The sequence below is a fragment of the Telopea speciosissima genome, chromosome 11 (assembly GCF_018873765.1).
Source record: "Telopea speciosissima isolate NSW1024214 ecotype Mountain lineage chromosome 11, Tspe_v1, whole genome shotgun sequence".
Lineage (NCBI taxonomy): Eukaryota > Viridiplantae > Streptophyta > Magnoliopsida > Proteales > Proteaceae > Telopea > Telopea speciosissima.
In genome coordinates this window covers 50503035-50515474 of record NC_057926.1, presented here as the reverse complement: position 1 = coordinate 50515474, position 12440 = coordinate 50503035, and the positions used below count along the sequence as shown (strand labels likewise).

The 12440-nt window shown below is 39.2% G+C and overlaps 1 protein-coding gene across 1 annotated transcript; it reads left to right on the top strand.

The window, feature by feature from the left end:
• Window positions 1-7852: 7852 nt before the first annotated feature.
• Window positions 7853-10454, top strand: LOC122645291 (MDIS1-interacting receptor like kinase 2-like). The gene is made up of 2 exons (XM_043838611.1): window positions 7853-10330; window positions 10377-10454. Exons 1-2 carry the CDS (start codon window positions 7853-7855, stop codon window positions 10452-10454), a joined length of 2556 nt encoding a protein of 851 aa, XP_043694546.1.
• The last annotated feature ends 1986 nt before the right edge of the window (window positions 10455-12440 follow it).

Here is a 12440-nt window from a genome sequence, read left to right as displayed (position 1 = left end):
GACTCTCCACATCACTAGAGGTGGTTCTTGCCTGGTTGGGTGTTGCCCTCTAAGGGGGCAATTCCTATTTACTTCTCTCATTCATTCTCGGCATGATACGTGTTTGGAAATTTCCCAGTAGCTAGCATTGCTTTGAAATTGAAATTCACTTCGCAAAGCGAGGTATAACAATTCTAGTTGACAATTGAAGCCTTCTAAGCGCACTTCACCAAGTAGGATAAAATAAAAAACTGAAGATGATCAGTAAGATTTTTTTTTCTTCTGGTTATGATGGTAGTGGATGCGATCCATTGGGGATATTCCCTCATGAGCTTTATCTACTGTTTAGGCTGGAATCATTTTAGCCTAAACATAAGAGATGCAAAGATTATGAAAGAATCAATCACACAATGCATATCCCTGTGTTTCTATTTTGATCCTTTCCCTCCTTGAAACTTGAGACCATATTCGTATGATCAATCCCTCAAAATTTCTGTATTCTTTATGTTCTTGGGATTATACCCGTGATTGATTCTTTCAATCTTTGCATTTTGCTCCAAACGGCCATGCCTTTGGAGTCTCTCTCAACCTTGATTTGGTTCTCTCACATCCCATCTACTCGTAAGTTGTAAATCCTAAGAATTGAGATCCTCTATTTTCGCTTGCTCGTACTGTTATGTGCGCTCCAGATACAGTAGGGCGGCGAAAATAGCGCTTCCCCTATCCGAACGCCTTGCCCGATCGAGGATAAGGCGGAAGTAGAGGATTCAGATCCAACAGAAGAAAAAAAAAAAAACAACTATGCTTACTTCCTATAGTTGTTCAGAGACTGATTAGTGCTCTTCAAACATGGGCTTATCCTCAAAGCAATCTCTCATCAGTAAAGGAAAGCTCAATCGTAGTTTTGTGTAATGGCTCTCTTGCTTTTTATTTGTTCTTATTTGTATCATATTCGAATATTCGGACAGATTCGGATAGTTTCAAGATAGTGCTTTTTTTAATACGGATTTTCCTAAATGGATATGAATGCAGATCGAATACGAAGTTTCGACTATCCTTTGACATCTTTAACGTTTTGTTGATGATGGTTAGTCTTTGATTTTCTTAAGTTTTTTACTTTTGATTTTATCTTGTTTTTATTTTAATAAATATGTGATTCCATGTATCATAGTGTATAAAACAGCAATATATATAATAAACCAATAGAAAATCTAAAAAAAAAATCACATTATCTTAACTTATAAAATTATAAAAATAAGAAAACAAAATCCAATAAAATAACTTAATCGGATAGACGGACACAATGATATATTTCAAACATTTTATTATTGAATAGAAAATTATCATATTCGTATCCGATTAATTTTCAGACGGATTCAGATTCACCTAACGAATATAAATGTGGATCAAATACGGATTCGTTGACATCTTTAGTTTTGAGTTTATTAATAAATTCCTTGTAATCCATCATCCCCCTACTACACGGCCCATAGCTACGCTTTCACATGGATTTTCCTTTGTAAGATATTCCGTCCTGTACTCCAAAAAAAATAAAAAAAACAGTAATGGTTTTTGTTTTCTATATCTTTAGTAACCGTTATATGTACATTTGAATGTAACCTTAGCTCAGTCGGTATAAGATTATTCGATTTGTGGTTGATCCCGTATCGGTGGATTAATACAGATCAAGGATAAAATGGTAGATCAGTTCGATACATGCCAATCTGGATAGGTATCGATAGAGACCAATACCATATTCTATACAAATTCCTAAATCCATGCCACATGATATCTCATGTTAGGACTCGGCAATTCATCCCGACCAAAATAATTTGATTTCGAATTGGCTAGAACCTTAGAAATTGAAATAGAAAGAAGAAAATATTTTCACAAATCAAAAGATTTGTACATCTTGCTACAACCGAGGTAAGTTTCATTGGTTATCTGATATTTTATTGATTAAAAGAAGAGAAAAAATGGCCAATCGATTTCTGAAACTACGATGTTGTGGACATATAGATGTAGACACCTAGTTTTGCCACGGAAGAAGAATGATGTTGCAAATCATATAGTTAGTTATCTAGAGAATCTTTTTTTGTAGTCTTGGATTTTTTAATTCTTTGTTTTGCCAAGTGATAAATTTATATTGATATGAACTTGGACATGTGAGTAAGGAACCTGAGGGTTTATTGTTATTAAAACTTTAATACCATTTAACCTGCCGGCAGATCTACATAAATATTAAGGAGACATCTTTCCTTAACCCTAGTATAAGAAAAACCCACTTTCCCCCATGTAGGGATGTCAATCAGTTAGTTTGGACTGGTTTTGGTGTGAGAATTAGTGAGTCCAAAACATGATCCAATAAGGGTTCATTGGTTTCGTTTTGGTTTACTGAGTAAATATACTCAAAAAGTACAGAAAAATGTGCGTTTTTATTTATTTTGGGCTAGCATCGGTTTTTTATCGGGTTATATCGGTTTCAGTCGGATTTTTATTTATGACGGTGTCTTATCGGTTTCGATCTGATTTTTTATTTATGTCGGTCTCTTGTCGGTTATAGTGTGTATCCAGTTTGATTTCGATGTCACAAACTCCCTTACGAAACATCATCGAAAAACTCATATCGATTTCGGTCAATCTGATTCGGTTTGGGCTACGTTTTGACACCCCAAGCTTATGAGTGGGGCAGTTGTTGAGTCTTTAACATAAGGTTGGGGGGGGGGGGGGGGGGGGGGTTGTGTTGTGAGTCTTTAACATAAGCAAGACTTCCCAAGCTTTGGGCGCACGTTTTCTATTCGGGAGAGCATCTAGTTGCAGGCTGTGCCCAGACACATGGAGCGGGACAATGGCACGATTTTGGGCATTTAGGGGGGCGAGCCAGTCTCCCACCCCCATGTGTCCGGCGCATCCTATGCCCCCAGTGTAGAAAACTTTATCCCTTAAGCTTTTGTTGGATCATCATTCATGTGCTGGTAGAGATTAATTGGATTTTGAGAAAGGACTAAGTTTCCCTCCACTCATAGAGAACGATTCACCCACCATCCTAGGATTCACAATCCTATATTTCCAAAATGACCTCCCACCATGCGATGAATGGGATAGTAGGCAGAGGAAAACTCGGTCCTAAGGAATGTCAAAGCCTAGTGTTTTTTTTGTTGTCTTAATTTCTTTGATAACATTTATTGACCTGCCTGTTGTTTTGTAAGAAACCATTCTTTATATTAAGCCTCATTCCTCACAGTGTGACCCTGACTGAGTCCTCACTTTGAACTTTGAATATGGAATCTAGATGCCCATCTCCTTCTTAGTTATGTAATGAGACTTAACAGATTCAGAGACTTCTTAGCAATCTATAAATGACCGGCTTCTGGTCTGTGGCTTCTATCTCACCCTGTAAGATCGTTCCTACCCAAGTAATAATGGCTACTCTGAATAATCAATTTTGTTTTATCACTTTGATTGTCTTATCAATCTGTCTTGCATCTTCTCCTGCTTCATCGGCTAGACCCTGCAGTGGATTTCGAGATTATTTCACCACTCCCACCACCAAATCAGACTTCAATTTTGTCAAACTGGAGTATACCAGAGCTCTACCAGAGTTTTCGGTTTCTCAGAAGCTAAATTCAGGGAAGCCGCCAACAACGGAAGGGGGTCACGGGCAAGGTTTTCGACCTTAACACACACACACACACACACTCTCTCTCTCTCTCTCTCTCTCTCTCTCTCTCTCTCTCTCTCTCTGTGTCTCTCTCTGATGGTAAATCCTTAATCTTATGTATCATCAAAATGGAAAGTTTCTGTAATAGATCTATTCGGTCTCTAGTTCCTAAAAAATAAATAAAGAAAGAGAGAGAGAAGAAGAGATGCTTATTAGTTTTTGTTCCTATTTGTGATGTTAAAGCTTTGAGTTTATTAATAAATTTCTGATACTTTCATCCTGCTCCTTCGAAAATAGAGGGAAGAAATTCATCTGCTTCACCGTCCTCCGTCCATGAGCTTTCATGGAGATTTTCTTTATTATGATATTACTCTGTTTGAATTTTTTTTTAGTGTTTTTTACAAATGCCACCCAGAAAATGCTCATTTGTCCAAATACACCTTTATAATTTTTCAAATTGCAAACTTCTTCTACTTTCAAAACAGTGACATTTTGGTCCAGTCCGTTAATCTGGGACGTTAGAGGTTAATTTCAAGAAATCTAATGACCAAAATACCCTTATGATAAAAATCAATCAAAATTAAGGAGTAAAGTGACCAAATTACCCTCATCTTCCCCAAATCGTAATTAAATTGGTTCATATTCGAAAATATAAAAGGAATTAAAACTATGTTCTTTGGCATGTACGTAATTCTTTTTATTTTTGTCCCTTTTATTGTGCTTTATTATGTGTTTGAAGTCTTCTAATCCTCCATCTTAGTTACAGTTCTAGCTATTTCGTCTTTCTGACTTCAATTGTATTTTGGTGCTTCTTGCAATGAATTTAGAAGGAATGGTCTTTGTGATGTAAGATCGATCATCCATGGTTTATGCTTAATTTCTAAACCAAATCCACCATATGGGCTTTGCCTGAAAGTTTCGTTGATCTGAAGACACTTTCTGGAAAGTTTTTATTTATTTTTCCGAGTACGAAGAAGAATAAAATGGGAGAACAAATGACAACTCTCTTTTGGGGTTCTCTCATCACTGTCCAAAGAATTTCCGCGGCTCCGTTTGATTGCAAGGGGAATTAAACAAAAGGATTGGGAAATTTTTCAAACCTAAAAAAAAAAAAAAAATTTAATCATTACCCCATATGATTGTATAGACTACTTAAATTTCTTACCATATTTAGTAAAGATACATTTTACATGTAATATTTATTTTACATTTTAAACCAAAAGAAAATGGATGCAAAGTAAAGTGAAATTTAATAACCAAATATGGAATGATTTGGAATTAGATATATTGTCACATGGTGTCACATGAGGTAATGATTAAAAAAGTTCTTTTCTTAAGTATGAAAATTTCACTTCCCTTCCCTTTAATTCCCCTTGCAACCAAACGGAGCCGCAAGGAAAGCTAAGAAAGGTTTGGGATATCCCTCCAAATCAACAATGGGCCCACTTGATCCCTTTTTTTTTTCCTCAATAGGAGGCGCCTAGGCAACAGTAACTAGGGATGTAAACGGATCAGATTCGGCTTGGATAGTGCTATATCCGCATCCGCATCTGCATCCGATTAGCTTTCGGAGGGATTCGGATAATGCTAAACGGATGCAGACACGAATACGGATCGAATATTTTATCCGTTTACATGTAAATATAGCATTTCGGATAGCTATAGCCTATCCGTATCCGCATCCGCATCCGTATCCGTTTAGCTTTCGAACGGATTCGGATAGTGCTAAACGGATACAGACACAGATATGGAAACGGATTTCGGCTATTCATTTATCCCCCGAACGGCAACCATTGTCATGGTTCTAAGTATCGGAATAGCTGGAGCCAATACTGATACGATATTAATAAGGGATTACGGATCATGTGTATCGAATTAAAAAGACATTTTCAGATCTAGGACTTAACCATATTAAATTCGGTTTGAATCAATTCAGATTATTCGATCAAAATCTGGATTTGATATTTGATTAGTGGTTACTCGTTGACACCCTTAGGTAAAGGGATTTAGGAGTGAAATCGTCAAGGAAAGTGTAATTTCCGACATCTATGGTATATATATATATATATATTTTATCTTGTATAATTTTCCTCAATCTAGCACAAGAAATTGGAAATGACTTTGGAACAAAATTTAGCATAAATAAACAGGTGAACACTTGGAACAAACAGGATGTGGAATTAAGTGTGTTTCCACGCCTCCTTTAGTGGAAATAAGTGTTAACAGACAACCATTAGGAAAGAGCAAGTAATGGGAGACTTTGAGTTTGATTCCTTTAAAATAAGTGTAATGAACGCTCACTAGAAAATTATTCAACAAAACAAATAAAAAATAATCCAGATAGTCTTTGGAAATAATGGTCTTGAATGACCTCGACTTTTGACCCTAAAACAGAAAAAAGAGAGATTCTCGTCTAGGTAAAGATTTCATACTTAGCTTGGAGTGGTGATTGGACCGAATAGATAGACATTTAGGAGCAAAAATGTAAAGGAGTGGGTGAGAGGACACCACCTTCGATAATTTTGTAAGGGCAAAAAAGTAATAACTGGTCCCTTGCCAACACCAACACAAGGGCCAATGGGAGCATGTTCAAGCATCACGAGTGGCGAGATTTCCACCTATCCATGAGGACAGGGTGATCATTTCATGCTCACATGTGCTTAGGTGTAGGGGCCACACGATTAGATATCATCTTTTTCCCCGTTCTGTAATACCTATCTTTCTTTTTGGTAATTTAGGGAAAAAGTTTTCTGTCCGAAAGTGCTGGCGCTCTCCTCCCCATGTAAAAAGACATCTCTACCCCTTTATTTTGAGGAGGAGAGAGATAGACACATAGGAGTGCTGGTGTAGGCCACACTCCCGAATAGAGAACTACTTCCCTTTAGTTAATCAAAAGTTTGTATGGCTAATTTCATAAATGAAAACCTGTTTTTGAGCAATCTCGTAATTTTCTCAAACATTCCTTGCTCTCTCTGCCTATTGGCAGTAACCCAAGATTTTTTACTATCCCATCAAAAACATCTCACTGAGTAGCCCAACATGGCGCTATAGAATAGGTAAAGGGATAGGAGCAAAAACGTCAAGGATAGTGCAATTTCCTAAATCAATGGGATAAGAAAAAGAATTGCAAAACAACGTAAGTGTGAACAAAATTTAGTATAAAGAAACTGGAGAAGATTTGGAACAAAATTTAGTCTAAAGAAACAGGTGAAGACTTGGAACAAACAGGATGTGGAAGTAAGTGTGTTTTTAGTGATTGTCAAAGAACAAGAACTAGGTCTGCAACAGGGTCGGGTTGGGCCGGGCTTTATAGAACCCTAGCCCAACCCTAAGTCCCTTTAGCTGGGCCCAGGCCCGACCCGACCCTGACTCAGGGCCAGAAAAATCCAACTCTGACCCGCCCTCAGGGTTGGGCCGGGCCGACCCTGATTGGCCCTGATCATGGGGAGGGGGAAAGAAATGAATGGGTTGGAATGGACTGGGAAGAACTTATTAATTTTACATAAAATAACAATATAATAAATTATATATAACACTTATTGCCTTCATATATAATATATTATATATAAAAATGTGGGTGAAATTTAAAGTCTATAATGTATAAATTATATCAATATATATTTTATAGTATAACTTAAATCAGGGTCGGGCCGGGCCGGGCCAAGCTTAGCTCAAGACCTCAATCCTAACCCAACCCGACCCTAACTCAGGGCCAGAAATTTTCAACCCTGACCCGCCCTCAGGACCAAATATTTCAGCCCAAACCCTGTTCGGGCTCAGGGCGGGTTCGGGCCGACAGGGCCAAACTTGCACCCCTAACAAGAACCATCCACGCCTCCCTTTGTGGAATAAGTGTTCACGGACAACCACTAGGAAAGAGCAAGTAATGGGAGCTTTTGAGTTGAAAATTTTTGTTTTATGTTCTTATTTTTTGGAGAAAGAATGCTAACCGGTGCTATGCCTGGGCATGTATCTGTGCCCAGACAGAATTCAATGGGAAAAGACTGGCACACCCCTAGTCCTTTTCTACCTTTCCAAGATGCGTACCAATCTTTTTGTGCTGGGCTGTGTCAGTCTTTTTCTTTTTTTCTTTTTCTTTTTTTTTTTAATGAAAAACTCCTAACTTTAAATGTACACCACCGAAGGTTGAGGATACCATTTTGGTATTATAAAGCTCCCATTGCTCTTCAATCACTGAAGGCAACAACAAACATGGCTTTCTGCAACCGAACTGTTCTGGAATCCCTCTCCTTCAATCTCCTATCCTTCGTATTCATCACTTTGCTCAACACCGGCACTAGTATTGTTGCTATAGACCAAGCTGATGCTCTCCTCAAATGGAAGGGTAGTATCAACAACCAAAGCCAATCTGTTCTCCATTCATGGACACTACTTGATTCTAATGCCACCAATTCGTCTCTGCGATCTGACCTGTGCATGAGTTGGATTGGAATTACTTGCAATCAAAGGGGAATCGTCACTGAAATTAGCTTACCAAGTATGGGCTTGCAAGGTGTAGTGGAGAACTTCCCCTTTCCCTCATTTCCTGCTCTTACACACCTGGATCTATTTAATAATTCATTTCTTGGCACTGTTCCATCCAACATTGCTAACCTTTCTGTTATCAACTACTTTGATCTGTCTATGAATCAGCTCTCTGGATTAATTCCATCTGATATCTGCTTACTTACCAGTCTTAGTATCTTGTATCTTGATCAGAATCATTTCAGTGGATCCATACCTTACAGAATGGGAAGATTGAAAGACCTTACTACTCTGACCATGTACTCCAATAACCTCTCTGGTTTCATACCTGAATCTCTAGGGAATTTAAGCAATCTACAGGAGCTCTCTCTGTATGAAAACAATCTTGTTGGTCCAATCCCTACATCTATAGGTAAGTTGAGAGATCTGTACTTTCTATACTTATACCAAAATCAACTTTCAGGTCACATTCCCCAGGAAATAGGAAATTTGACACAGCTCAGGATGTTAAGCCTGGAAAATAATACTCTAGTCGGATCGATCCCCGAAGAAATAGGAAATTTGAAATCACTTACTGCTCTATACTTACCTCTGAACAATCTCAATGGTTCAATCCCTGCCTCTTTGGGTAATTTGAGAAACCTAACCATTTTACGCCTCTTTCAGAATCAATTATCTGGTAGTATTCCCCTAGAAATAGGTAATTTGACAAGTCTGACTGTCATAGATATGCCTTTCAATCAGCTAACTGGATTCATCCCTTCCACTTTGGGAAACCTACAGCAGCTCACCAAATTGAACCTGCTGGAAAATCAACTTTCTGGATCAATCCCTGAAGGAATAGGAAATCTTACAGAATTGGTTAGCTTACAATTGGCAGATAACCATTTCTCAGATAGTCTACCACAAGGGCTATGCATGAGTGGATCACTTGAAAACTTCACTGCATTTAACAACCATTTCACAGGTCTTATCCCAAAGGGCTTCAAAAACTGCACAGGCTTTGTTAGAGTTCGACTTGAAAATAACCAACTTGCTGCAAACTTATCAGAAGACTTCGGGGTTTATGAGAATCTGACTTATATTGATTTGAGCAATAATCAATTTCATGGTGAACTATCATCAACCTGGGGCCAATGCCAAAATCTGCAAGCTTTACGGATCGCTGGGAATAATATTACTGGTAAGATACCTCCAGAGCTTGGGATGTTAACTCAACTGCATTTTCTTGACCTTTCTTCAAATTACCTGGTGGGAGAAATTCCAAAGGAGTTTGTTGGGTTGACAAGTTTGCTAAATCTCAATCTAAGTAGCAACCAACTTTCTGGCAGATTACCATTAGAAGTTGGAAGGCTATACAGCCTAACAAATCTTGATTTGTCAACAAACAGTTTGAGTGGACAAATACCAAAAGAAATAGGGAACTGCTCCAACTTGTTATATCTGGATTTAAGCAACAACAAATTCAATGGAAGCATTCCATTTCAAATTGGCAATCTGGTTCACCTTCAACTTCTGTTGGATCTTAGTCGAAATAGGCTCATTGGAGAGATACAGTCACAGTTTAAAATTTTAGGGTTCTTGGAAAAGTTAAATCTCTCCCACAATCAACTCTCTGGTACCATTTCTTCTGCTTTCGATGGAATGTCTAGCTTGACATCCATTGATATATCTTACAATGAGTTTGAGGGTCCAATTCCAAACAACAGAGCCTTTCAAAATGCTACAATAGAATCTTTAAGAAACAACAAAGCACTGTGTGGCAATGCAAGTGGTCTGCAACCTTGCAAATCATCCCTGTCGAAAGGAGAAAAGGAAAAACCAGACCACAAAATCCTGATTGCTGTCTTGGTTCCATTGTTAGGTGTGCTATTTCTTCTGTTTTCTTATGTTAGTATTGCTCGTGTTATTCACCAAAGGGTAAGAATCATTGAGACAAAGCAAAGAACAGATTTATTTTCAATATGGAATTACAACGGCAGAATAGTCTATCAAGAAATTATTGAAGCAACCGAGGATTTTGATGCCAAATATTGCATTGGGACAGGAGGATATGGAAGTGTATACATAGCAAAGCTGTCAACGGATCAAGTAGTTGCTGTCAAAAAGCTTGACCAATTATCACAGGATGAGTGTGAGAATGCCAACATACAAACATTTAGAAATGAGATTAGTGCATTGACAAAACTGCGACATCGAAACATTGTGAAACTATATGGTTTTTGTTCATTTTCACTACACTCCCTTCTAGTTTATGAGTATTTTGAGAGAGGAAGTTTGGCTAAGATCCTCAACAACAGTGAGCTTGCATCAGAAATGGATTGGATAAAAAGGGTTAATGTTATTAAAGGTGTGGCGAATGCTTTGTCTTACATGCACCACAATTGTTCACCACCAATCATTCACCGTGACATATCAAGCAACAATATTTTGTTGGATGAAGAATATGAAGCATTTGTGTCTGACTTTGGCACTGCTAGACTTCTCAGGCAGGGACGTGTGGTTATGTTGCTCCAGGTAATAAATTCATCATTCCATAGTTATAAAGAAAGATATTTATAGATACTACTTGCATGGAATATATATTTTTTAGTAACATATAACTAATTCTTTATTTTTTCTATTTAATATTTTACTTAGTGAACCTTTATAATTGATCAGATTTTCATTGATCAAGCCATTTTTGTTACAAGTTTGGAACATTTTTTTCATTATCATAAACTTCAAAATTGAGTTACTACTCCCAGTAAAATACATTTTGAATTAGTTGATACATTCCTTACCATTGATGTGATAGTGAATTCTTATATTTTAAATTTAAGAATCTAAATGTTTGTTGGATTTTTATGCCTTCCAGAGCTTGCCTACACGATGAAGGTGACCCCAAAGTGTGATGTCTATAGCTTTGGGGTACTAACTTTAGAAATGCTGATGGGAAGGCATCCAAGTGAACTCATCTCTACGTTATTATCATCATTCTTAGTACTGCCATTAACAGAACAAATGATAATATTGAGAGATGTGTTGGACAAACAGCCCTTGCCTCCCTCGATGGACGTGGTTGAAGAACTTTTATCTGTTATGAAGCTAGCAATCTCATGTTTAGCCACTAATCCACAATCTCGGCCCGACATGCACTATGTGTTTGAGAAACTATCATCTTGAAGCCATCTTTTGCCTCGTAATATGCTTCGTGCTGATATGTTCATTGGAAAGGAAATTGGATGAAAGGCATTGCCTATTCATCATCTTTCTCCCATGCATGACATTTGATTATTTTCTAGATTAGCTATGGTTTGCTTAAATAATTACTGTTTTTTTTTTTTGGTACGACTTAAATAATTACTGTTTTGCTGCCTTGTACTGTGGGTATTTACATATAATAAATGATTTGGGGACTAAAAAATCCTTGCTACTTGGACATACAATAATAGGGTTTGCCTCTTGTTTTATTTGGGTTCCCCCCCCCCCCCCCATCTTAAACCAAGCTCAACTTTGATTACGTGTTGTGAAGATTCTTTGAGAAGCTCAAACAAGAGAGTTGATCCTGTGACCTCCTGGGAGCATGCATTCTACTGGCAAGTCACCGACCAACTGAGCAAGCAGTTGTCCATGAGGAGTGACTTCTTGGAAAGAATGAAGGAAGAGAGACTACAAGGATGAGAAGCTTTGTAAACTCTTAACTTGAAGTGAGAAGGAATTAGTTTGCTTGGGGAGGGTCATAGTGTACGTACACAGCTTTCCGCATAGAGGTTGTTTCCAGAGACTCGAACCCATGACCACTTGGCAATGGTGGGGGGGGGGGGGGGGGGGGGGGGGGGGGGGGGGGCTCCCCAAGTACCCTATTGGGGCGGGGAGGAGGGCCGGCCCCCCGCGCCCCCCCCCCCCCCCCCCCCCCCCCCCCCCCCCCCCCCCCCCCCCCCCCGCCCCCCCCCCCCCCCCCCCCCCCCCCCCGCCCCCCCCCCGCCCGGGGGGCCCGGCCCGGGCCCGCCGCGCCCGTCGGCGTCCTTCTTTTTTTGGTGGGGGGGGCGGGGGGGCCGGGCGGGGGGGGGGGGGGGGGGCCCCCGCCCAAGGGGGGGGGGGGGGGGGGGGGGGGGGGGGAGGACTAAAGAAAAAAAAAAAATAAAAAAAATTAAAATAAAAAAAAGTGGGGGGGGGGGGGGGGGGGCACTCCGTACCAAGGTCCACTCTTTGTTGTTGCACCTTTTTAATCTCTATTATTTGGCCTCGTTGAATCAAAATCACAGCTCCTCCGACACATGTCAATGACAATTGTGACGGCGGGATTGCAATAGTAGCAAGCCCTCTCCGTCTG

Bases quoted from the DNA above. Each gene is read 5' to 3' on its own strand.
- LOC122645291 (XM_043838611.1), top strand. From the start codon at position 7,853: ATGGCTTTCTGCAACCGAACTGTTCTGGAATCCCTCTCCTTCAATCTC. The intron at 10,331-10,376 runs GTGAAACTATAT...ACTCCCTTCTAG, and splicing joins AACTGCGACATCGAAACATT to TTTATGAGTATTTTGAGAGA.